The sequence below is a fragment of the Lissotriton helveticus genome, chromosome 7, assembly GCF_964261635.1.
Source record: "Lissotriton helveticus chromosome 7, aLisHel1.1, whole genome shotgun sequence".
NCBI classification, from domain to species: domain Eukaryota; kingdom Metazoa; phylum Chordata; class Amphibia; order Caudata; family Salamandridae; genus Lissotriton; species Lissotriton helveticus.
The window spans coordinates 566378107-566400748 of record NC_136068.1 but is presented as its reverse complement, the minus strand read 5'-3'; the positions used below and the strand labels follow the sequence as shown (position 1 = coordinate 566400748).

The window sequence follows — 22642 nt, the reverse complement described above, 5'->3', positions numbered from 1 at the left end:
GGCCTATTGCCCCATATGATTTATTGCATAATATTGTTGCATAATGCATTTGTACCTAGGATGATACCTAATGCTTGCGTTGCTGGTTGAAGGCATAAGGAGCTTTTACCTGATCTAAGGTGGTGACGCCTAATGAGATACATTTTATTTTTATGCCATGATGTCTCCATAATGCATCTATGCCTAATGCTAGGGATTCTTTTCCCCTAAGGCTACAGCGTTGGTGTTCTGTATACTGTGCCTAACCTGATGTTTCCCTTCCAGGCCTACTGCAACAGTGATTTATGCCTGAAGTTCTGCATAATGGGCTTATGCCTAATCTAATTTGATTTATGCGCATAATTTTTGTCAAATGTGTTTTCATGCCTAACGTCAGGTTATGATGTGCAAAGGCTAGGCCTGCTCTATTGTGTTCATGTTAATGCTTTTAGGCCTAATGCTCACATGATTTATGCCTACTATGCCTAATGCTAAAGTTATGCCTCCATATTCATATGCTTTATGCCTATGAGGTATAATGAGTTTATATGCCTACGGGGTTGCTCATACTTTGATTTATGCTGTGGGTGTTCTGCCTACTCTGATTTCTGCCTCAGGCTAATGTGACAATACCCCTATTCTCACATGTTACTATATCCTGTGATCAATGCTAACAAGGTTTAGACCCACTGGTTCATGTCTAATGATAATGCTTGTCTGCTTATTGCTGATGGACCTTATGCCTAGATATCATTCAAGGTTAATGCATCTACGCCCGAGGTTGCCTAGTGCAGGAGGTGTGGTTTACGCCCTAAGGATGTCTCTATGCTCACATGTTGCTGCATAATGTGTTTTATGCACATTGAGACGCCTCATGCAAGTATGCCTAAGGCCAGGTGATTATGCTAATGCCAATGTGCCTTCTGCTAATGTGATGCCTAATCTAATGTGATTTATGCCCACAGGATTGTGCCTGAAGATAATGCTTCTGTGTTTATGGCAATGTTGCCAATGCTAACCTGGTTAGGCCTGGGGCTCTTAGGCTAATGGGAAGTTGCTTAGTTCAGGATTTTGCCAGCACTACTGGCCGTCATCCCTTTATTGCTTATGGACTTTCAGTTATCCTTGGACTTGTGATGGTTTCTGGTAGCGGCCCGATTGGCGCTGCCCTGTATATAGTCCCCCTGTGAATTCTTCCCCGGTGCTGGCTGGCACAGTTTATCTGCACTTATGATTCCCTTCTGATGTGTTTATTTTACAATACACATACTGTTTTTCACCTAACTTGGTGTGGAGTCTCTTTTTGTAGTGTGCCTTGTGTGTCGCCTGTGTGTGCTGCGCGGATGCTTTACACATTTCCTCTGGAGTTTGGCCTGCCCGCTCTGCACCACGCTACCCCATTTCTCACATTGGTGTTCAGCGGCGGGATAGGACTTGTGTTTGCACAGTACCACAGCGACAACGGGTTGCACTTCAAACTGAACTTTGAAAGAATCACAGGTTTTGGGGATGGTTGTTTTTTGTCCTGATTGTACTTTCCTACTGACAGTGGTGTTTTGAATTGTGTTCCCCCGTTGCACTGTGGGTGGTGTGTCCCGGGTGTATCTCGCCAGGATGGGGTTAACCTACAATGAGGATGACCTTATGGAGTACACTGAGCAGGAAGTGATGGACTTCTGCAGAGAGAGAGGGATACCCCCAGTAGGCAACACTCGCAGGAAGTTGTTTCTCTATGAGGCCCTCAAGAGTGGGGACCCTTAGAGCCCTGTGGGGACCTTTCTGATTACCCCTCTGCATATTTAAAGGGTGGATTTGGTGGAGACCAGGAGGAGGACTCTGAGAGTGAGGGTCCCCTGTCCATAACCCTGGAGGGTGGTGAAACTGACGAGGAGGAAGAAGTTGATAGGGCGGAGACGCCAGTAGTGAATAAGGACACCATAGACAGGGAATCCCGTGCCGGGTCCAGTCCCGGGGGCCCTGCCCCATCCCTTTCCCTGTCCCCAGAAGAGTGGGTAGACAGGAGGGAAGAAAGGGAACATCAGCTGGCTTTGGAGCGGCTCAGGTTAGAGCACGCCAAGGAGATAGCGCAGCTGAGGGTGGAGGAGAAGAGGCTAGAGACCGAGAAGGTCCTAGCGCAGGAGAGGATGGCGGAGGCAGAGAGGTCCTTCGCTAGGGAGAGACTAGCTCAGGTGGGTAGGTTGTGCCCTGAGAGTGGTTTCTGTGGTCTGGATTCACCGGTGAGGGTGGGATCCAGTGGTGGTAACGAGAGTGAATCCAGTGCAGGGAGTCTCACTCCCAGAGCCAGGGAGACGGTGCCTGAATCCCAGGAGGGGGACAGGTTGGAGTTCAGGGGCACGGGAAAACTGTCCCACCAGTCCTGGGGGGAGTATGTGGACGTGTGTTGGACTGCATTGGAGGATTGGGTGGTGGATAGCGCAGTGAGTGATGGGGAAGGGCTGTTCCAGGTGGTTATCAAGGAGCACCTGCTAAGAAGTTGTTTCCCCAGGTTGTGTCACCACCTGTTGCAGTGTGGGTTCTCCGACCCCAGGTAACTTGCATGGGAGGCAGACATTTGGGTGAGTGCCAGAGAGTCTGAAAGGGTAGTGGGGAGTGGTCCTGAAGGGAGTGGTGCAGGGATCTTCTGACCCAGCGAGGCGTGAGAGGTGCAGAATAGCCCAGCTAGGTCCCGGGTTAGTAAGAGGGTTGTAGGGCCTCACGTCCTATCTACACGAAGGAGTGAGACGGGTAGGTGTCCCGAGGTGCCCCAACCGCAGTCTCAGGGCCTGGAGAGTTTCATAAGGGAACCCCAGGTTGGGAGCCTAGGCTGTCCTGATAGGCCATCCAGTGAGGGGGAGCCCCTAGTGTCAGGAGAACCCGGGGCATCTGTAATCGGAGCTCCAGTTGCAGGGTTTAGATCCTGGGCTGGGATGCCAGGTTCAGGGGTTGCCTGACCTGGAGAGAGGGGCACTTGTAATCAAGGTCCCTACCGGTCTGACTTCCAGAGGTATTTCTCCTGGTGGGAGGGTGCCGAACTCTGGAAGGGGGTGCAGGGAGAGGAAGGTCTCGCCTCTGGCACAGCCACAGGGCTTGGATCCTGGGTTGGGAGGCCAGGGACAGGTACTGCCTGACCTGGAGTGTGGGACATCTGTAAGCAGTGTCCCCCCAGAATTGTCTTCTAGGGGTACTACTCCAGTTAGGAGGGTGCGGAACTTTGGGAGGGGGTGCAGGGGGAGGGAGGACTTGCCCCTGGCACCGGTCAACCTAAGGGTTTAGACCCTGGGTTGATGGAACAGTTGGAGGGCCACAGCCCTGGACGAGTGAGAGAGTGGTGGTCCGAGGGTGCCCCGCGTAGGAGGAGAGGGCGGAACTCCAGAAGGAGAGCCTCACCCCTGAGGGCTGGTCAGCCTGAGGGTGCGGACCCCAGGTGGGAGGACCGGTGGCACTTTGGGACTGCACGGAGGAGAAGGAGAGTTGTAAATAGGTACTACGGGCCTGGGGCTGAAGCCCCCCACTCTGTGGGAGAGCAAGGCCAGAGACATCTGGATAGCCATGGGGCCGGTCCTGGCCACAAACAGCCAGAGAGCACCAGTGGGGTGGCTTAGTTGGTCAAGGGAGGTTTGAGAGAGGGAACCATCGGGTTCCAGAGTGGCGGAGAACCTGCGGGTGCCCCTGCAGTTGCCGGCCCGCGTCCACGTTTTCTCGCTCCAAGCAGGGAAGCCCATCAAGGCATTGATTGGTCTACCCTGGCTTTTGGCTGGGAGGGGGTCGTGTTGGGCTTGGCCCTGCTTGCAGGGTCATCCCGAAATATTTTGCCTTCCCCCTAGTTTTTTTTTTTCTAATATAGAAGTGGTGGGTTCAGGATGTTGGACACTTTGGCGCTGGTTAGCAGGGCAAAGTGTGTGTGTTTCTGCCTTACATAGGGTTTCCCTAGGAACCCCCCCATGGTAGAAAATGTAGAGGCCATGTGTGGTGTGGAATGAAAATAATAAAAGCTGCGCAATGGTGTGCGTGAGTTCATTTTCACAATTGTAAGAAATGTCACTTTTAAAATGGACACCATTGCTGTGTGCTTTGTGCCGCCTGCCTGCAGTGGGTTGATGGTCTAGTGCTCTTTTACCATTGCAGAAATGTCACTTTTAAAATGGACACCATTTCTGTCTGCTTGTGCTGCCTGCCTGAGGCGGGTTGGCGGTCTTGTGTTTGAAGTGACAAGGTGCTCTACACTTCCCCCACAGTGACAGTGAGGCTGGTACTGCCAGGGACCTACTAGAAGCTTCCAGCCCTTTCTGGTAGGTGGGAGGAGTGGTGTATATGTAGAGCAGTAGAGAAGCCATGTGCTCAGACTGAGGGTGGACTTGACTGAGAGGGGACACTCTGCCAGGAGGTACCGCCGCAAGGGCATGTGTGCTGGCCCCTGAGCCCATCTGTACTCCTCTGCTGTCCACAGGGCCAGTTAGAGCCTTTGCTGGAGTGAAGACTGCTAAGTCAGGAGGAGTGCCACTTTATGGGAGAAGACTGCTTCTAGGAGCTGCTGTCCTGTACTGATGAGTGCCCACTGTCTGCTGATCTTGCCCAGCCTTGCCTGCCTGCTCTGCTGCCCTAGCGCCTCGTGAGCGCTATACTTTGACTGCCTGCACTCCAAGGAGGTAAGGAGCGTGGGCGCTACTCCCATGGGTGGGACCCTGGAACTGTGAGTCACCTAGCTCCTGGTGAGTGCCATATTTGAAGTGACTGTGCTGCTCTGCCTGCACTCTAGCGCCTGGTGGGCACTGTTTTCCTGATTACCAGAAGAGGTATGCAATCTTCTGTCCCTGAAGCTTCTAGTGAGACCTAGTGCCTCGCAAGCGCTATATTCAAGGTGCCAGGGGAAGAGGAGCTGACGCCTGCAGCGCTGTGCTATCAAAGCGCTATATTTCAATTCCCCTGCGTGTGTGCTGCATTGTGGTGCTGCCAGAGTGCCTTATTCGCATTGACTGTGCTCTGCTTGTTGCCAAGGCACTACAACTGTGCCCAGGAGATGAGGAGCGGACATCTGCAGCGCCGGGATTCTAAAGCGCCACAAGGGGATGCCGGCGTGTGGGATTCCCCCCTGCCTGCTTGGTTGACAGTGGGCAGCTGCAATGTATTGGGGGCATCGTACTCCTCAGGAAAAGAGAGAGAGGAGTGAGAGTCACTCCTGCCCTGCCCCAGTGCTTTGCGCACTTTGCTTTTGCTGTTCTGGCAGCCAGCCCTGACTTTGCGGGACATAGGGCATTTGAGCCCCGGAGAGAGGCCAGTTGCCCCGGGGACAAGTTTGAGAGTGTTGTGCTCCCGATTGGGGCAAACTGTGTTTATGCTGACGAGGCCTATTGCCCCATATGATTTATTGCATAATATTGTTGCATAATGCATTTGTACCTAGGATGATACCTAATGCTTGCGTTGCTGGTTGAAGGCATAAGGAGCTTTTACCTGATCTAAGGTGGTGACGCCTAATGAGATACATTTTGTTTTTATGCCATGATGTCTCCATAATGCATCTATGCCTAATGCTAGGGATTCTTTTCCCCTAAGGCTACAGCGTTGGTGTTCTGTATACTGTGCCTAACCTGATGTTTCCCTTCCAGGCCTACTGCAACAGTGATTTATGCCTGAAGTTCTGCATAATGGGCTTATGCCTAATCTAATTTGATTTATGCGCATAATTTTTGTCAAATGTGTTTTCATGCCTAACGTCAGGTTATGATGTGCAAAGGCTAGGCCTGCGCTATTGTGTTCATGTTAATGCTTTTAGGCCTAATGCTCACATGATTTATGCCTACTATGCCTAATGCTAAAGTTATGCCTCCATATTCATATGCTTTATGCCTATGAGGTATAATGAGTTTATATGCCTACGGGGTTGCTCATACTTTGATTTATGCTGTGGGTGTTCTGCCTACTCTGATTTCTGCCTCAGGCTAATGTGACAATACCCCTATTCTCACATGTTACTATATCCTGTGATCAATGCTAACAAGGTTTAGACCCACTGGTTCATGTCTAATAATAATGCTTTTCTGCTTATTGCTGATGGACCTTATGCCTAGATATCATTCAAGGTTAATGCATCTACGCCCGAGGTTGCCTAGTGCAGGAGGGGTGGTTTACGCCCTAAGGATGTCTCTATGCTCACATGTTGCTGCATAATGTGTTTTATGCACATTGAGACGCCTCATGCAAGTATGCCTAAGGCCAGGTGATTATGCTAATGCCAATGTGCCTTCTGCTAATGTGATGCCTAATCTAATGTGATTTATGCCCACAGGATTGTGCCTGAAGATAATGCTTCTGTTTTATGGCAATGTTGCCAATGCTAACCTGGTTAGGCCTGGGGCTCTTAGGCTAATGGGAAGTTGCTTAGTTCAGGATTTTGCCAGCACTACTGGCCGTCATCCCTTTATTGCTTATGGACTTTCAATTATCCTTGGACTTGTGATGGTTCTGGCAGCGGCCCGATTGGCGCTGCCCTGTATATAGTCCCCCTATGAATTCTTCCCCGGTGCTGGCTGGCACGGTTTATCTGCACTTGTGATTCCCTTCTGATGTTTTTATTTACAATACACATACTGTTTTTCACCCAACCTGGTGTGGAGTCTCTTTTTGTAGTGTGACTTGTGTGTCGCCTGTGTGTGCTGTGCGGATGCTTTACACATTTCCTCCGGAGTTTGGCCTGCCCGGTCTGCACCACGCTACCCCATTTCTAACACTCGCACTGTGCACTAAGTTATTTACATGGAACAGCACTTATGTTCAAATAGTGGGCATCGGAGCAGAAGAAAATTGGGCACCAGCCCTCACTGTTCACAAAGGAAACAGTGCCATCGGGATGCCTGATCATTACTTCGGAGCCGCATTGAGGGGAAGGCAGCCTATCGAGTCTTGCTGAAACCGTTGCCGCATTGAGCCGGAAGACAACCCCCAATATCATGCAGGGCTCATGAGGCCATCCTGCCTTAGCACATAAGTCTTGTTCTAATATCGCCAATTGGGCGCAACAGACTGTTATAATATAAACACTAATAGGAACATTACACCTAACTTTTGTATATAGAATTTTTGTAGAATTCACTTTGACATCTACACTACATGTGAGTAAGGTGGGGAGAGTTGTGCATTCCCTCGTCCTGAAGAAGGAGTTCTTACACTCCGAAACATGTCATGTCGACGCACTTTCTGAGGTTGATGTACCTTAAAACACAGTAACAACCTCACCCTTCACCCCTTTTAATGATACCAGCCGAGGGCTTAATAAATTTTATTTTTCACCCTACGAGCCAGGTATCTTTTAACTATCACATTTCACCACCTCACCACTCACATTTATTGCCCTACACACACCAACACATAGTACACTTTAAGTGCTCCTACGTAGTCGTGAGTCGTAGCACGCCGCATCCCGTAGAGGGGTGCGAAGATCCCAATGATGAAGCATGACACCAAGGGGCCTGTTGGTGTGTGAGGGATATTCTAAACAACACTGTGTGTTCCCCACCACTGTAGGGACCACTACCACTACCTGAGTGGATTCCATTCTGTTTATGTAAATTGCTAGGGGAGACTGAATCCACTTTCCCTCTCCCTCCCTCCTTTGTTAAAAATTTGATCACAGGAGACTCCTAGTAATAAACTATGAGGATCCCCGCCCCATACTGTTATTGTTGGCCACTTTATGAAGAGTGCTAACTCGCTACAAAGCGATGAACTTTGATAACAATGCATGCTAAGTTACTGTCACTAAAACTAGCTTCTAATGTTAGCCCAGTGTTTTTAAAGGACTATTGCTACGGGCACCGCCCTGTGGCGACTGTACCCTGCTCCCTTCATCCAGTAAATTGGGGCTGAGGTATGTGTGGCCGCAAAATGATTGAGTTTTTATAACGGCTTTGATTCGTGTTTTGCGGGATGCATATTAGAAGCTAGTACCAATTCTTATAGAGAAAGCTAAATCCAATCTTGGCCGCAAGCCCCACAATCTCCCCGCTGATGAGGGTTGCTATGTTTTCCTGTAAAGATTGAAGGGTGACACCGTATAAGAACCCCCACCACCATATTTCTGGCGATGTGCATACGGAATATATGAAGGTACTATTGGCCAAAGGGTGACACCGTATAAGAACCCCCACCACCATATTTCTGGCGATGAGCATATGAAATATATGAAGGTACTATTAGCCAGTGTAGAAGCCCTGCGAACGCACTTCTGGGGGTGTACTCTGCTTGTACTCTTAGCTGTTAGACAAGCCTTCAACTGCCCCAGCACTGAGGGTTGCTGAGTGATAGAGCGCTACAAACCTATGCCGTGTTCCATAATACATTGGATATATAAGTGAAATCGGTAGTAGACGTTTTATCAACCCCACCTACACAGGCCTGTGTGCCCTGTAAATCACGCCAAGAGACACACTCAGAAAGTAAGTAAATAGTGGAGAAACATTAAAAATGCAAAAGTGGCCCTTTTAGGGTTCCATTGATAGCAAACAAATTATTTCACCTGCTGGACATCGGTCAGCACTGCATTGACTTCACTGCCGATCCATAGCAGAATCAACGGTGGTAGGTGCCCGCCATGAGCCAACTGTCCTGAACGGCGTCTAGCAGCTACACAAGATAATATGCCCTGCTTGCCCGGATAAAAGGGGGTTGCAACCCTCGTGCTGTTAACGTTGAAGCACCAAGTCATGCTACTGACCATCATTTGAACCGGCGTGTTTAACCAAAGCATGAGCCAACTGTCCTAAATGCCCACGACCAGCTGAACAAGATAATATGCACTGCTTGTCTGGATAAAAGTTGTTGTAGCCCTTATTAAAACCGGTCTTCTAACCAGCTCATGCCGCAAGAAATTGAGAAGGGCCAGGACTCTGAGAAGAACGGTTTCCTCTTTAATTCCTTGTTAAAGGCTGCTGTTGACTTATAGCCACCTTGTTAACCTCAAATCTGGAACCTGTACTGCTTAACATACTTAAGGAGGAGCAGACAAGGTTCGTTTGATAGCAGAGCAACCTCTCAGGGAAGAAGCTAAAACACCACTACAACTCAGATAAGCACTGCCAACCACACGGATTACCCATGTACCAGGCCCCTGGTACCAGACACCACACTTTATGTGATGTTTCCCTGTTAATTATCCCAAAAGACTTCTGGGCCACTACTACCCGTGGAGGCTCCTGGTGTGGACCCCAAGGCCCCACCAAGATCATTCGCTGTTTCCCTGGTAATTATCCCAAAAGACTTCTGGACCCTCACACCCCAGCTTCCTACAGTGCCCCCTTCACCTAAGTGGCGATGGTTCTTATGTATTCGGGCATTCCCCTAGTCGAGGAGAGGCGGTGAAATCTTGCTTAATCTCCAAGGTAATAAGACCACACCAAGATAATATGTAGTGTGCAGGCACGCATCTTGCACCCCGGCACTGAAAGATATGCGTACCCTCCTGTATAAGGCATGAATCGTTGAGGAATAGCCAAAATACTGTACTTTCTTATGGTATCTTGAGGGACCACTTCACGCCACCAGATCCTGTGCCCCTATAGTGTTCCTCTTGTTAGAACTTGTGTAACCATTGACGCAATCTTTAACACCGAGTAGCAAATGTCATGTGTATTCAAACGGAAGTAACACATCTCTACCTAAGTTATGGGGCTTTCAACCACCCCCGTTATTCCTGGTGCTAATTACCCCCAGTAGTTGGCATTAAATTGACCTTGGAAGGATGAAAGGCTGGGTGATCCTAGAGTGGACTCTCCAGGCTGCCATCCCGGATCATGTACGACCCCGCTGCATCCTGCCTGGACCTGTGGCCATGAGTCATCTCCTTGTAAATATACAGTGAACAACCAACGTGAATGCGGCCACCACCAAATGTAGCCAGTTTATAAAACATTTACAATGTACCTGTGAAGCTCCCCTGCTGTATTTCCCCAGAATCACAGAATGTTGATGCCTCCTGGCTAGCACCTGGTTCCAACCGGCTTTGAAGTCAACAGCCCAGGCCGTCGTGCCACATCCACTCCCGTGAATAAGTAACTATTTCATACATTTATACGGCCAATTTAACCATACCCTGTGCTGCCCATGCTAACTTTACAGCGGTGCCCACTGGCACTGCACTGACACGCCCTAATACCTGTGAAAGTTGGGCGATCGTGCTGCTCGTTTCAGACCCTCCTGGCGGCATCGCCCAAAAAATTGGACCATGTGATTATGAGTCACCTTTATTGAAACCTAGCACCCTGGCCCTACTTAGAGAGTGTCTAGCACTGCCCAAGGGCGGTATAGCGCATTATGGAGAAAAAGCTCAACATGCCTGCTTTACACCAACCGATACCCTAAGTGCACCTGATACCAGGTGTGCTGCTTTTGATGGACTTCAGAAACGTTGCGTGTCTACCTCGGCTGGCTGGCCACACCCACTCCGAAAATGTTGGTCACTTTCTCTGGAACTTGCTGCTGCCTTCTCAGCGAGGACCACATACTGGCAAGAGAAAATGTAAACAGTACTGTTAAGTGGGGAAAACACATACATTCCTATACAATGAAAAGCACAATAGTCCGCTGCACATTCCGTGCCACAATTCTCATACCCCAATTATCATTTTCCCTGCGCACACTTAGCAGACATTGCACTGCTCTATTCTTTTTGACACAACGCAGAAATGCGTCTAATTTTAATACATTTCACCCAAGGTGTCTGCCATATGTTTCCAGACCAGACACTATTTTAATAAACAATATATCCCAGAACACAACTTTTTAAACCATGTTTAAGGGTAAATGGATTGTGCTAGCATTGTTTTAAACACAGGGAAAATCACCTACAAATCTGCAATGTATTTCTCCACCCACTACGATCCTGTACCTTAAGATGCCTGAGGAAGAGGTGTCATGCCTTGTTAGGATTGATGCAGGTGCTGCCGTAGAGCTTCAGAAACTGTAAACATGCCTATTTAAAAGTGGAATACTTTGCTAAACAGGTTCCATTGATTTAAGGCTACTACATTTCAATTATTTTGTGCCGCCAAATTTGCAAATCTGTTCTGCAATCTCCTGGGGGGGGGGGGAGGGGTCTGCTTAATGGAGCTCCCACCCAGAGACACTGCTCGGGTCACTCCCCTTCACCCAACACACTCAGGCCCCTCCCCCAGTACAAAATATACTCAGCGACATAATCGCAAAATTCATCGCAGCGCTCACTGTGCAGAGCCAGAACCAAAGACAGTGGCAGGCCTGTTTTTCGTTTTGCCTAGGCCTATTATTTGTTCCAGTCTAAGATGTCCAATATGCATTTATTCAAAAGTAAATTACATTTCCTAAATAAAGAAATGACCACATCCTGTTAGCCCTGAATAGTCAACTGCTTCATTTCTGGCCCGTTTATACTCATTCATTTATTATTAGTTTTGTCCCTTTTTGTTAAGTCTTAAATCCTTTTGTGCCTTATTGTGTAACAAGAAACAATCCATTAATTGGTCTCTGTTGCCCTCTCATAAAAATTGGATGAACTGAATAGCAGAATTTTGGTAAGGGTTTGCTTTATCGTTTGTACATGTATGTGTATTTTATGATTAAGTGTGATCCAATAGCGCTGAGGATGTTGCAAGCATATCTGCTCTGTATTTGGAAAATGTATTTTCCTATCTTACACGCAAATCCTTCGCTGCACCTCGTCACTCTGCTCCCAGCACTTCCTGCAAGTCTGAGAACGCCCCCAATTCATTTTTTGAAGTCGCCACAAAGCCAAAAGAGAAATGCCCAAGAACAAACAACAGGTGCCAAGACGAGCCCAGGCTGTATGTATTCAGAAGGGACAAAGAGAAGAATCAATCCCCCCCCCCCCCCACCTACAGCCTTAAATACCTGCTAGGTTTCGTTTCTGCTAAGTTTCATTTCTCCAGCCCTCACGATGACATCACCACCTCAGCCAGCCAACCCCCTTCCTCGTCCAGGGGCCCCAGAGGAGGTTCAGCCACATGAAATAGCGCAGGAGGTTGGATACATATAGAATAAATATGCTCTATAGTTGCCTAGATGCCAAGACAAGTTTCAAGAGAGGATAATACATTCAGCAAAGTACTGTTTCTTCTAAGGGAGTGAACTGAAGAAAGGGGAGAAGTCTAGCCTTCCTGCTTTCACTTTCGAGGACCTGATATTCAAGCTCCTCGAGGGACATTTTCCAGTAATAGCTACGGAGGTGCAGCGGAGAGAAGGAGTGGGACTTTCTTATCGGCAGCGACGCCACCTCAGGCCCAGTGTCCAGTGTTCCTCCCCCTCCCTTATCCACACGCAAGTTCAATTTGTAACCACTGGATTTGCACCGCATCCCCGCTCCGTCACCTGCTCTCTCAAGACATCTGTGTGCCCCGTCACCTCAGTGTGTCCATCTCCCTCAGCTCCCTACACCAACCCTCTAAACACCCCCGCCACTACGTCAGGAAACTGCGCACGTTGCCAGCATGGCAGAGCCTGGGTTTTCTATCCTCGCTACAACCGAGGCGGCTTTAGATGAACAGCAGGTGAAAGCTTTACACAGACACCTGTCTGTCCGGAGGAATGGAGGAGGGGAGTGCGAGGTGACCCAGCTCAGCCCGACAGAGTGCAGGATCACCTACACCTCAAAAGACGGTAAGAAGTCCAACTATCCTAAAAATATGACCTTTTACTTGAAGTGATTACCTCTAGTTATCGTAAAAGTGAACTGCAATCACAAGAGCTGCCCTGGGGCGAGGGTGGCATTTATCGTACTCCGCATTCGAAATGTATTATTGCACTAATGCACTTGTTCTGAGTTTATGGGGAAAAACATGTAGAATTTGGTAGTAAGTGTACAAAAATCACTGTTTCAACAAATATGGAACTTTTTTTCTCTGGTAAATCCCAGCACTTTGACCATCCGAAATTTAATGTCGGGTGGGAAATTTAAAGCACCGAACTACTTTACCCTCATATATACTCCGCGGAAATCCGGGAAAATAGCGTACATAAGACGAAAAAGTGCTTTCCGGCTCTGCAATTTTCCCACATATTTAAACGATGTTTGCACCTGCGGAGAAAGGGCGTTTAACAGCCCCAAAAAATTATTTTTTTGCAAGGAAGGTGGGGAAAAAGTGTGGCAAAATAGCGACTTTATATTCCGCTTTTTTATCGCACTTTTTCTCTTACCTCTCATTTATACTTGACTATCAGCCAGATTCATCAACCAAAATTCCGATCGCAATAGCTGCGAATTAGCAATTGCGATCGCAATTTAAAGAAAAGCAATTCATGATTAGAAAAAGTTTAAATTTACGAAATCGCTAAAATAAAATAGCGAATTCGCAAAATAATTTGCAGAATCTAGGAGGAACCCCTATAGCGATTCGGATTTAGCGAGAATCCATGGATTCTGCGAAATATTTTGCGAACTCGCTAAATAATCGCTAACGCAATTCATGAAAACTCGCAAAATGCGAAAAATCAGAAAATCGCTATTTGCGACGCGCAATTTAAGGAGAACCCAAACCAGGTGGTAACCATGAATAAAAAAATAAATAAATAAAATAACTAGCCACAGGTGTAGGCCTGATCAAACACACTTAAGGAGACACAGTAGGAGCATGAGGACTCTCACAATGCCAGGACTCTACATGGTGGTCAGGCGGCGAAGGCTCCAGGCTGCAGCAAGGAACAGACGCAGGATCCAGGAGCGAATATTCCGCCAGCGGATCACCCTTCTGGGCCAAACTGCGGAGCAAATCTACTCCAAGTACCGCTTGAATGGGGCAATGATCACTAAGCTGATCCGGGACCTAGACCCCATGATGCAGCACCCAACAAGGAGGACCAATGCCGTGCCCACCCATGTCCAGGTCTTGTGCAGCCTGCACGTCCTGGCCTCCGGAAGCTTCCAGGGGATAGTCGCTGTTGCAGGGGGGATCTCCCAGAGCACCATGTCCCGCTGCCTAAGGAGTTTCCTGGAGGCAATGCTGACCCGGCTACACCATTACATCACATTCCCGAACACCCAACAGGACTTGAATCAAACCAAGCTTCATTTCTACAACATTGCGCAATTCCCACATGTAATAGGATGCATTGACTGTACCCACATCCACATCTGCCCACCTGCACAAACAGAATACATGTACCGGAACCGCAAGTCCTACCACTCCCTGAATATCCAGATGGTGTGCAACGCTAAGACAATCATCACGGACATAGTGGCACAATACCCTGGGAGCACACTCGACTCCTTCATATTCCGGCACAGCGGCATGCACACACGACTGGCCAGGGGAGACTTTGGCGAAGGACACCTACTAGGTAAGTACACATGCCACCAAATATGACATTGTGACCATGTAGCTGCGCATAACAGGCACTCACCCTTTGCTCCTTTCATTCAGGTGACAGCGCTTACGGTCTCCGTGAGTACCTCCTTACCCCATACCTCAACCCTGCAACACCACAGCAACGGTGTTACAATGCTGCACACATACGCACAAGAAATTGCATTGAGAGGACATTTGGGCTTTTGAAGAGCCGATTCCGCATACTTCACAAGACTGGTGGGGCCCTCAAATACGAGCCAGAGGTCTGCTGCCGCATCGTGGCCGTGTGTGCAATACTCCACAACATTGCAACCAAGCGCAGGATACCTGTAGAGATCTCTGGCAGTGAGTTGGAAGGGGACAACTGCCCACCTGCACATGTGCGTCATGCACGCGGGGAGAATCCTGCAGAAGGACACAGGCGCCGCAACCAAATCACTATTAACTGTTTCTACTGCACCTACTCCCCTCACCCAACACTTCACTCATGCATGACAATTGAAATAATGACATGAGTCAGATTAACTGGTACTGAATATATGTAATTGTTTTGTTCACAATAAAGTGGTAATTTTTCACACAGTTACATGAGAGCCATATTGAGTGATACGTCCCCATGTATGTGAGGAGGGCATGCTTGTCTCAGCAGCATGGCCCTTCCTGGTACAAAAAAAATGGTCAATGGCGCCTCCGGGCGGACGCTCCCAGTCGCCTTTCCAGCTCTTCCTCAGGATTTGCCCCTGAGGCAGCAGTGGGCCTGGTGCTGCGGCGGGGTACTATCACCAGTGGCACCGATTGGCTGCTGTGGCTTGAATTTGCCTCACTTGTGTCATCCCCCCACCTGCCTGGCCATGGCCAGTTGCCTGCAGACCCTGCACTGCAGTGGTAACCTGCTCCAGTGCCCTAGCGACATCCTGGCAGCATTGGACCATTTGGACTTGCATGGCCAACAAGCGCCGAGAGAGTTGGGAGGTGGCATTCCCTATGATGTAGTTCGACCGCGTGTACGCAGTCAGGCGGGTCAGCAGCTGGCGGTGGCGGCGCCGGTTGACGTCCCGCTGGGTCAACATGGCCTGGGTGTTGTCCTCCACTGCAGTGGTCATCCTCTGCATTCTGTCTGAGAGCTGTCCCACATTCCTAGCAGTCTTGTGCAGCTGTAGGTGAATTGCTGCGAGATGACGGGCCTGCTTCTGGTGTATGCGGAGCATACAGCGCTCAATTGAGAGGCCAGGTACCCGCACATTCACCACCCTGCCAGCGCGTGGTGTTGTGTCGCGCGGCTCCCTAACCAGTCCGCTGGACTGTGTTCTCACAGTGGCAGTGCGCCGGGTTTGTTTCCGTGCTGCAGCTGTTGTTGTCAGTAACACTGGCGTGTGTGTCACACGCTGCAGTTGTGGCGCACCTGTTGTTGCTGAGGTGGCACTGTCCACAGAGGCAGGTGGTGGTACTACTGCTGGTGCTGCGGCTTGCCCTGATGGTCCTGGTTGAGGTGAAGGATGGACGTCTCCCTCGGTGTCCTCAGGATTGTCATCAATTTGCAGGGCCTCGCTATCAGTGCGGGGTTCTTCAGCGCCACCTGTGATGTAAAGTGGACGTTGATTAATTACATGTATCTTGCACATGGAAGGTTGCTACATGCATGCAGGCTAACATTCCCTGACTGGCTGTATGATTGACTCTCACTGGACAGGTCTGGCTGTATGGGGCTAGATGGAATTTGTGGTCAGACTACATGTCCCACAATGCAATAGGGTTTTTCTGGTGTGCATGGGCTGCATGACTGGGGTTTCTAATGGGTTGCTCTGGGGTCATGGACATTGTTAAGGGACAGGGTCGCAGTCGCATGGCACTTACCTTGGGAATCTTGGGTGGGTCAGGAGGAGTCCAGCTGGGTTACCCCCACGCATGCCTGGGGGTTCAGGGTGTCCTCCACAAGGTCCTCAAGTGGGGTGTTGGGTGGGACAGTGGGCTCTCCTCCTCCTGTTGCGACACGCTCCCCCAGCCTCTCTGCGATCCTCTCCATGGCACGCCCTCTGAGGTCGTACCACCTCTTCTTTAAATCTTCTATGGAGCGCTCGGTCACTCCCACGGAATTTACTTTGGCGCGGATGTGCATCCAAATCCTTCTTTTGTCCGCCTCAGGCACCCTCCTTGAGTCCTTCCGAAAGAGCCAGTTGTGGTCTAAGCTCACTCCCTCAATGAGGTATTCCAATTCTTGTTCAGAAAATTTTATTTTGCGTTTCCTTCCTGAGGAACTGCCCCCTGCTGCTTCCTGGGACATTTTCTGCACTGGGGTGTCTCCTGATTTTGAGCTGGAGGTGGTCTGGAGTGGAGCTCTGGACAGTGCTGCTTCCACTTCAGGCTCAGTATGCAGAATGAGGGTGGGAACTGCCTGCTTCCTGGTTGTGATGTCATCACTGTGCTCGAAATGCAACTTCCCGTTTTTGCGAGCTCGCAATTAGCGAGATTGCAATTTGCGATTTCGGTAATTGCGAGATCGCAATTTCAACAAGGAAAACGGCAGATTCTGCAAATTGTATGCGATTTTAGGAAAATCGCAATCGGCAATTGCGGCCGATTGCGATTCGCTTTTTTTAATCGCAATTTTTCATGCATCCCATTCTGCGATTTCTAAATTGCGATTCGGTATTTCTCGCAATTTAGGAATCGCAGAATTTGGGTTTGATGAATCTGGGGGTAAGGGCCTTATGACTTTGGCGGTCTCAGAGCAGAGCCACGATGCTGCTGCCTCATGTTGGGGTTCAAGGGGGCCTGGTTCCTTCTGTCTAGTTCCCCGTTAGCGGTTTTTCTGAAAAGTGCCAAGTGCATATGCAAATTTATGGACGCTCCCTAGAGCTCGCTTTAAAAGGGGGCTGCCAACAGGAAACAGGTGCTTGGTTTCTTTATTGGTCCCTTGCCGTGTGTTTGCTGTTCCTGTGGTTCTACCTTGTTTCCCTTCCTTTGAGCTCCTTTCCAGCGGTCTTTTCTAGTGCTGGGTTTTGATCCCCTTTTTTCCCCTGCTCCCTTGTTTTCCTATTCCCTTGGGCATTTCTGAACCCTTTATTGGGGACCTGTTTTTGATCTTCGGTGACGTTCTGGGATTCGCGGCTGCGTTTCCTTTGAGTTCTAACGTCCCGTTATTATCCCTTTTTTGTATCCAAACCATCTTGTTATACGCTGTGTTTGGGTGGTTTCACGAAGGAGCTGAATAACGGCCGTTTTTGTACTACCTTCGTGTTTTTTTTTTGATTCCAGGTTTTTTTTGGGTGTCTTTCGTATTCCCTTTGATGCCATTTTTCCCCTGTCCTTTTTTGTCCTAAGAATTGTGAATTCCACCCCCTTAGTCATTCTCGGTGTTTCCCGAGGGGGCGTGGTTGGTCTGGGGTTACGCAAGAAACAAACAATACGATTGCAGTGGAAGAACTCCTGTCTCGTATCAAGCCACTCCCGTTTGTTATCTGGGGTAAGCAGGGAGGTTGGTGGTTCGTGTGTGTACTTGGCACTGGTAATAGTAGTAGGGGTGTGTTTAATCTTGTCTCCTTCTTTCATTTTAGCGGTCTCGTCTGTGTCAAGCTGTCAGCTGCCGAGAAGCCAGAGGAGACGAGTTGTGTTCCCCAAGACCTTGGGTTCCCTTGTTTTGTTACCCACCTTCTCCCGGTGTCGTGTTCTCCACCATCCGTTTTGATTGCGGGTGTTGGGGGACACGGTGAGGGTAGAGGATTGGGATGTACTTCACTCCTGCGGTGTTGGGCAGGTCGGCATCGGAACAGAAAACCAAGCCCACGAATTAACACACCGCCCGAGTGAAGAATGGTTGAGGAGGCAGCAGGGGGGGCTTCTTCGATGCAGGAAATCATGCAGGCTTTAGCGCACATACAGGGTGAAGTCCAATCCCTGCGTCAGGAGAACCAGGAGTTACGGGGGACACTGAGTTAGGTGAAGGAAAGCACTAAAAGAAGAGGGAGGGATCCCTCAGTTAAGGCTAAGCTCCCATTGATTCAACCAGCCACATTTCATTATGAGAGGAGTGGGGGGCAGAGTGGGTCTCCTTCTCCTTTGTCCGTTACAGTGAACACTCCCGTGTCGGTGCCTCTAGCAGCTCCAGAGAGGTTTTCCGGGGATAGTAGCAGATATGCTATATTTATGAACCAGTGCCATTTGCACTTTATGTGTCGATCAACCGCTTTTCCTGACGACACTACTAAAGTAGCGTTTGTGATCTCATATCTTTCGGGTACTGCAGCTAGTTGGGCGGTCCCCTTAGTGGAAAATAATGACGCTGTGTTGAATAGTTTCCCGGCCTTTAAGAACCAGATGCATAGTCTGTTTGCTAAGCATGCTTTTATGCAGGCAAGCGATGTTGAATTGTTAAAGCTCCGGCAGGGTAAGCAGGATCTTTTGGGTTATGTGGCTACTTTCAATCGCCTAGTAGCAGAGACACAATGGCCCATGGCAAAAAGAACCTCTTTGTTTTATCAGGGCTTGTGCGAGGACTTAAAAGATATAGTCTCTCAGGTTGTAGACCACCCTGAAGATTGTGTTGAGTTCATCGATTTGGCTGTCAAACTCAACCATCGTATGAGTGAAAGAAAAGGGGAAAAGATCAGGTTTCAACCCCCAAGGACAACTGTAACCAAGAGAGAAACATCTGAGAATGGGGGCGTGAAAATAGATCCTGAACCTATGCCTTTGGGTGGGGTGCGGGGTCCTTTATCCAAGGAGGAAAAGGAGCGAAGGCGCTTGTTGCAGTTGTGTTTGTATTGTGGGAGGGGTGGACACTTTGCTCGAGAGTGTCCAGTGAAACCGTCTCGGATCCCGGAGAATAAGGCTGTGGCTTTCGTGGGAAGGGATTGCGAGAGTCCTTTAGTCCATGAAAGAGGTTTTTGTAACCAATATGACGTACAAGGGGTGGTTCAAAGAGTCCCGCATCATTTCACGATATCGGGTTGCTTCGCTTACTCATCTTGTGGTAGAGCTTCCTTGTCGGTATTATTGGATTGTGGGGCCACAGGGAACTTTATGGACATTGGGTTGGCCGAGTCGTTGATGGTTCCCTGTGTGATGAAGAAACAACCTGAACCCGTGAGGGCTATTGACGGCACGGAGCTAACCTCTGGGTCGATTGTACGACAAACCGAACCTTTGTTGATGACATTTGATAATGGGCATTCAGAGACGGTCTGTTTCGATCTGATTGCCGCACCAGCATTTGGGGTGGTACTCGGGGTACCATGGCTACAGGCCCATAATCCCAGAATCGATTGGGTGCAGAGGCTGGTTACGCTTGATTCGGAGTATTGTCTACTTCACTGTTATTGTGAGGCGACTGATAGGGTGTCTCCGTTGTCTTGTGCAGCGAGTGGTTGCGATCAGAACGGTTTGCCTCCTTCGTTTGTGGCATATAAGGGGGTGTTTGATAAGGATCAGGCGTGTGTATTGCCACCACACAGGGCTTTTGATTGCCGTATTGATTTGGTTCCGGGGGCCATTTTGCCCTGTAGTAGGGTTTATGCGTTGTCGGAGCCGGAGGAGAAACAGCTACGGCAGTATTTGGATGAGATGTTAAAGAATGGGTTTATTCGGCCTTCTTCTTCGCCTGTGTCTTCCTCCATATTTTTTATACCGAAGAAGGAGGGGGATCTTCGCGCTTGCGTAGACTACAGATCGTTGAATAAGGTCACAATAAGGAACAAGTACCCATTACCTCTTAAACCGGTGTTGTTAGACCAGCTGCGACATGCCAAGGTGTTCACAAAGCTTGATTTAAGAGGTGCTTACCATCTAGTTCGCGGCCGCGAGGGCGATGAATGGAAAACGGCGTTCCGTACTAAGTTTGGTTTGTTTGAATATTGTGTTATGCCTTTTGGTTTGTGTAATGCCCCTGCCGCTTTTCAGTTTTTTATAAATGAGGTTTTGCGTGAGTTTTTGGATGTCAGTGTGATTGTTTACATTGATGATATTTTGGTTTTTTCCCCGTCCTTTGAGGAACATGATGCTCATGTTTCGCAGGTTTTGTCTAAGTTGTTGGAACACCGTTTATTTGTCAAGCTGGATAAATGCACTTTCGGTGCGACACATGTTGAGTTTTTGGGATTCCTGATATCTGCGGATGGTATAAAGATGGATCCCCGGAAGATCGAAGCTATAGTTAACTGGCCCATACCCGCATGTGTAGGGGATATACAGGTGCTACTTGGTTTCGCCAACTTCTACAGGCGTTTTATCAGTCATTTCTCTGACATTGTTTCGCCAATGACTTCATTGTTGAAGAAGGGAGTGGTGTTTGAGTGGACGCCTGCGGCACAGTTGGCTTTGGAAAGATTGATTGGGCTTTTTACATCTGCTCCTGTGTTGATGCATCCTGATCCTGCTCTTCCGTTTTATGTAGAGGCAGATGCGTCCCAGCTAGCCGTTGGGGGCGTGTTGTCTCAGCGTGACAATGAATCTGGGTTGATGCACCCAATAGCGTACTTTTCAAAGAAACTACTACCTGCTGAGCAGAATTATACGATTGCCGAAAGGGAACTATTGGCCATAAAGTTGTCTTTTGAGGAATGGCGCCATTACCTTTAGGGGGCTCGTCACCCCATCACCATCTATACGGATCACAAGAACTTGGAGTTTTTCCGGACCGCTAGGGCTTTAACTCCCAGACAGATGAGATGGGTGCTATTCTTCAATGAATATGATTTTACCATCACGTATAGGCCAGCTGCTCAACAAGGGAAATCTGACGCATTATCTCGGATTTATGCGGATCCGTCACAAGGAAACAAGACGGAGGAGTCCTGTTTTATGATTCCTGGTGATAAGATAGTTGGTTGTGCTTCCATGGACGATTTCATGGTTAAAGTGCAGGATGAAATGAAGCAGTTAGATCCGGCTCCGTGGCTGTCGGAACCTGGAATCACATTAAAGGATGGGTTATTGTATCAGGCAAAGAAGTTGTTTGTGCCCCCCGAATTGCGTACACGGGTTCTTACATATTGTCATTCATCGTCCTTGGTTGGGCATCCGGGGGTCAATAAGACCAAAGAGATGTGCATGCGTTGGTTTTGGTGGAAGTCTCTGGCCCATGATGTACAGGTATTTGTGGCCTCATGCCCGGTGTGTGCTGTTAGTAAGTCCTCGCACATGTCTCCGTCTCGGTTGTTGCTCCCATTGCCAGTGCCTCCTTCCTCCTGGCATACGGTCAGTATGGACTTTGTGACCGATTTGCCACTTGATTCAGGGTTTACGGCCCTTTTAGTTGTTGTGGATTTATTCACAAAAATGGCTCACTTTGTTCCCTTGCCAGGGTTACCTACATCTAGAGAATTGGCTGATGTGTTTATGGCCCAAGTGATCCGACTGCATGGGGTTCCTACTGCCATCGTTTCAGATAGAGGGGCACAGTTGGTTTCACATTTTTGGACTGCCCTGTATCGATCATTAAAGATGGAAGTACGTTTGTCAACAGCTTACCATCCACAAAGCGACGGGCAAACAGAACGTACCAATCAAACCATGGAGCAGTATTTGCGCTGTTTGCTAACGTCACTGACGGGCAGTTGGGTACAAGCCCTTCCTGTGGCTGAGTTTGCATATAATATTAGCATGCACTCAGCTTTAGGCATGTCACCGTTTTATTGTTCAATGGGGTTCCATCCCAAGACCATTCCTATTCAGCCATCTGAGAGGGTACCAGCAGTGGATTCCCTGAGTAGGGGTTTGATTGAAATCTGGAAGAAAGCCCAGCAGCATTTATTTGAGTCCAAGAAAGCCATGAAAGAACAGGCAGATAGGCATAGACGGCCAGCTCCTCTGTATGCAGTTGGGGATAGGGTTTGGCTATCAACGAAGAATCTGAAGTTGCCAGGACCAAGAAAATTACAGCCTCGGTTTGTAGGTCCCTTTCCTGTGCAGAAGGTGGTGAATCCAGTTGCGATCAGGTTGGCTTTACCGGCTGAGTATGGTATTCATCCTGTATTTCACACCTCTTTGTTGAAGACATACGTCACCACTTCTCAAGAGTTGCCACCTCCCCCTCCCGTTTTAATAGATGATAACGTGGAGTATGAGGTTAAAACTGTTATGAATTCCAAGTGGATGAAGGGACGGCTGTATTACCTGATTGACTGGAAGGGTTATCCCCCAGAGGACCGTTCTTGGGTTCCGGCAAGTAGGGTTCATGCTGCCCGGTTAGTTCGTCTGTTTCATCGCCTGCACCCTGGGAAGCCAAGGCCTGTAGGGAGGCTTTCAGGAGGGGGTACTGTTGGGGTTCAAGGGGGCCTGGTTCCTTCTGTCTAGTTCCCCGTTAGCGGTTTTTCTGAAAAGTGCCAAGTGCATATGCGAAT

The 22642-nt window shown here is 48.9% G+C and overlaps 2 protein-coding genes across 7 annotated transcripts in view; one reads left to right on the top strand and one right to left on the bottom strand.

Annotated features, from left to right (window-relative positions):
- LOC144768755 (general transcription factor II-I repeat domain-containing protein 2-like) overlaps window positions 1–22642 on the bottom strand; it is a 428006-nt gene that overhangs the window by 207998 nt on the left and 197366 nt on the right. For all 6 annotated transcript variants that reach the window (XM_078652658.1, XM_078652655.1, XM_078652660.1 and 3 more), the window contains exon 2: window positions 10391–10474. In XM_078652658.1, the coding sequence (XP_078508784.1) occupies window positions 10391–10474 (84 nt within the window). The remainder of the gene's footprint in view (window positions 1–10390; window positions 10475–22642) is intronic.
- LOC144768753 (interferon-induced very large GTPase 1-like) overlaps window positions 11892–22642 on the top strand; it is a 426778-nt gene continuing 416027 nt past the window's right edge. The window contains exon 1 of the mRNA XM_078652646.1: window positions 11892–12621. Coding sequence (XP_078508772.1) covers window positions 12453–12621 — 169 coding nt within the window. The 5' untranslated portion in view covers window positions 11892–12452. The remainder of the gene's footprint in view (window positions 12622–22642) is intronic.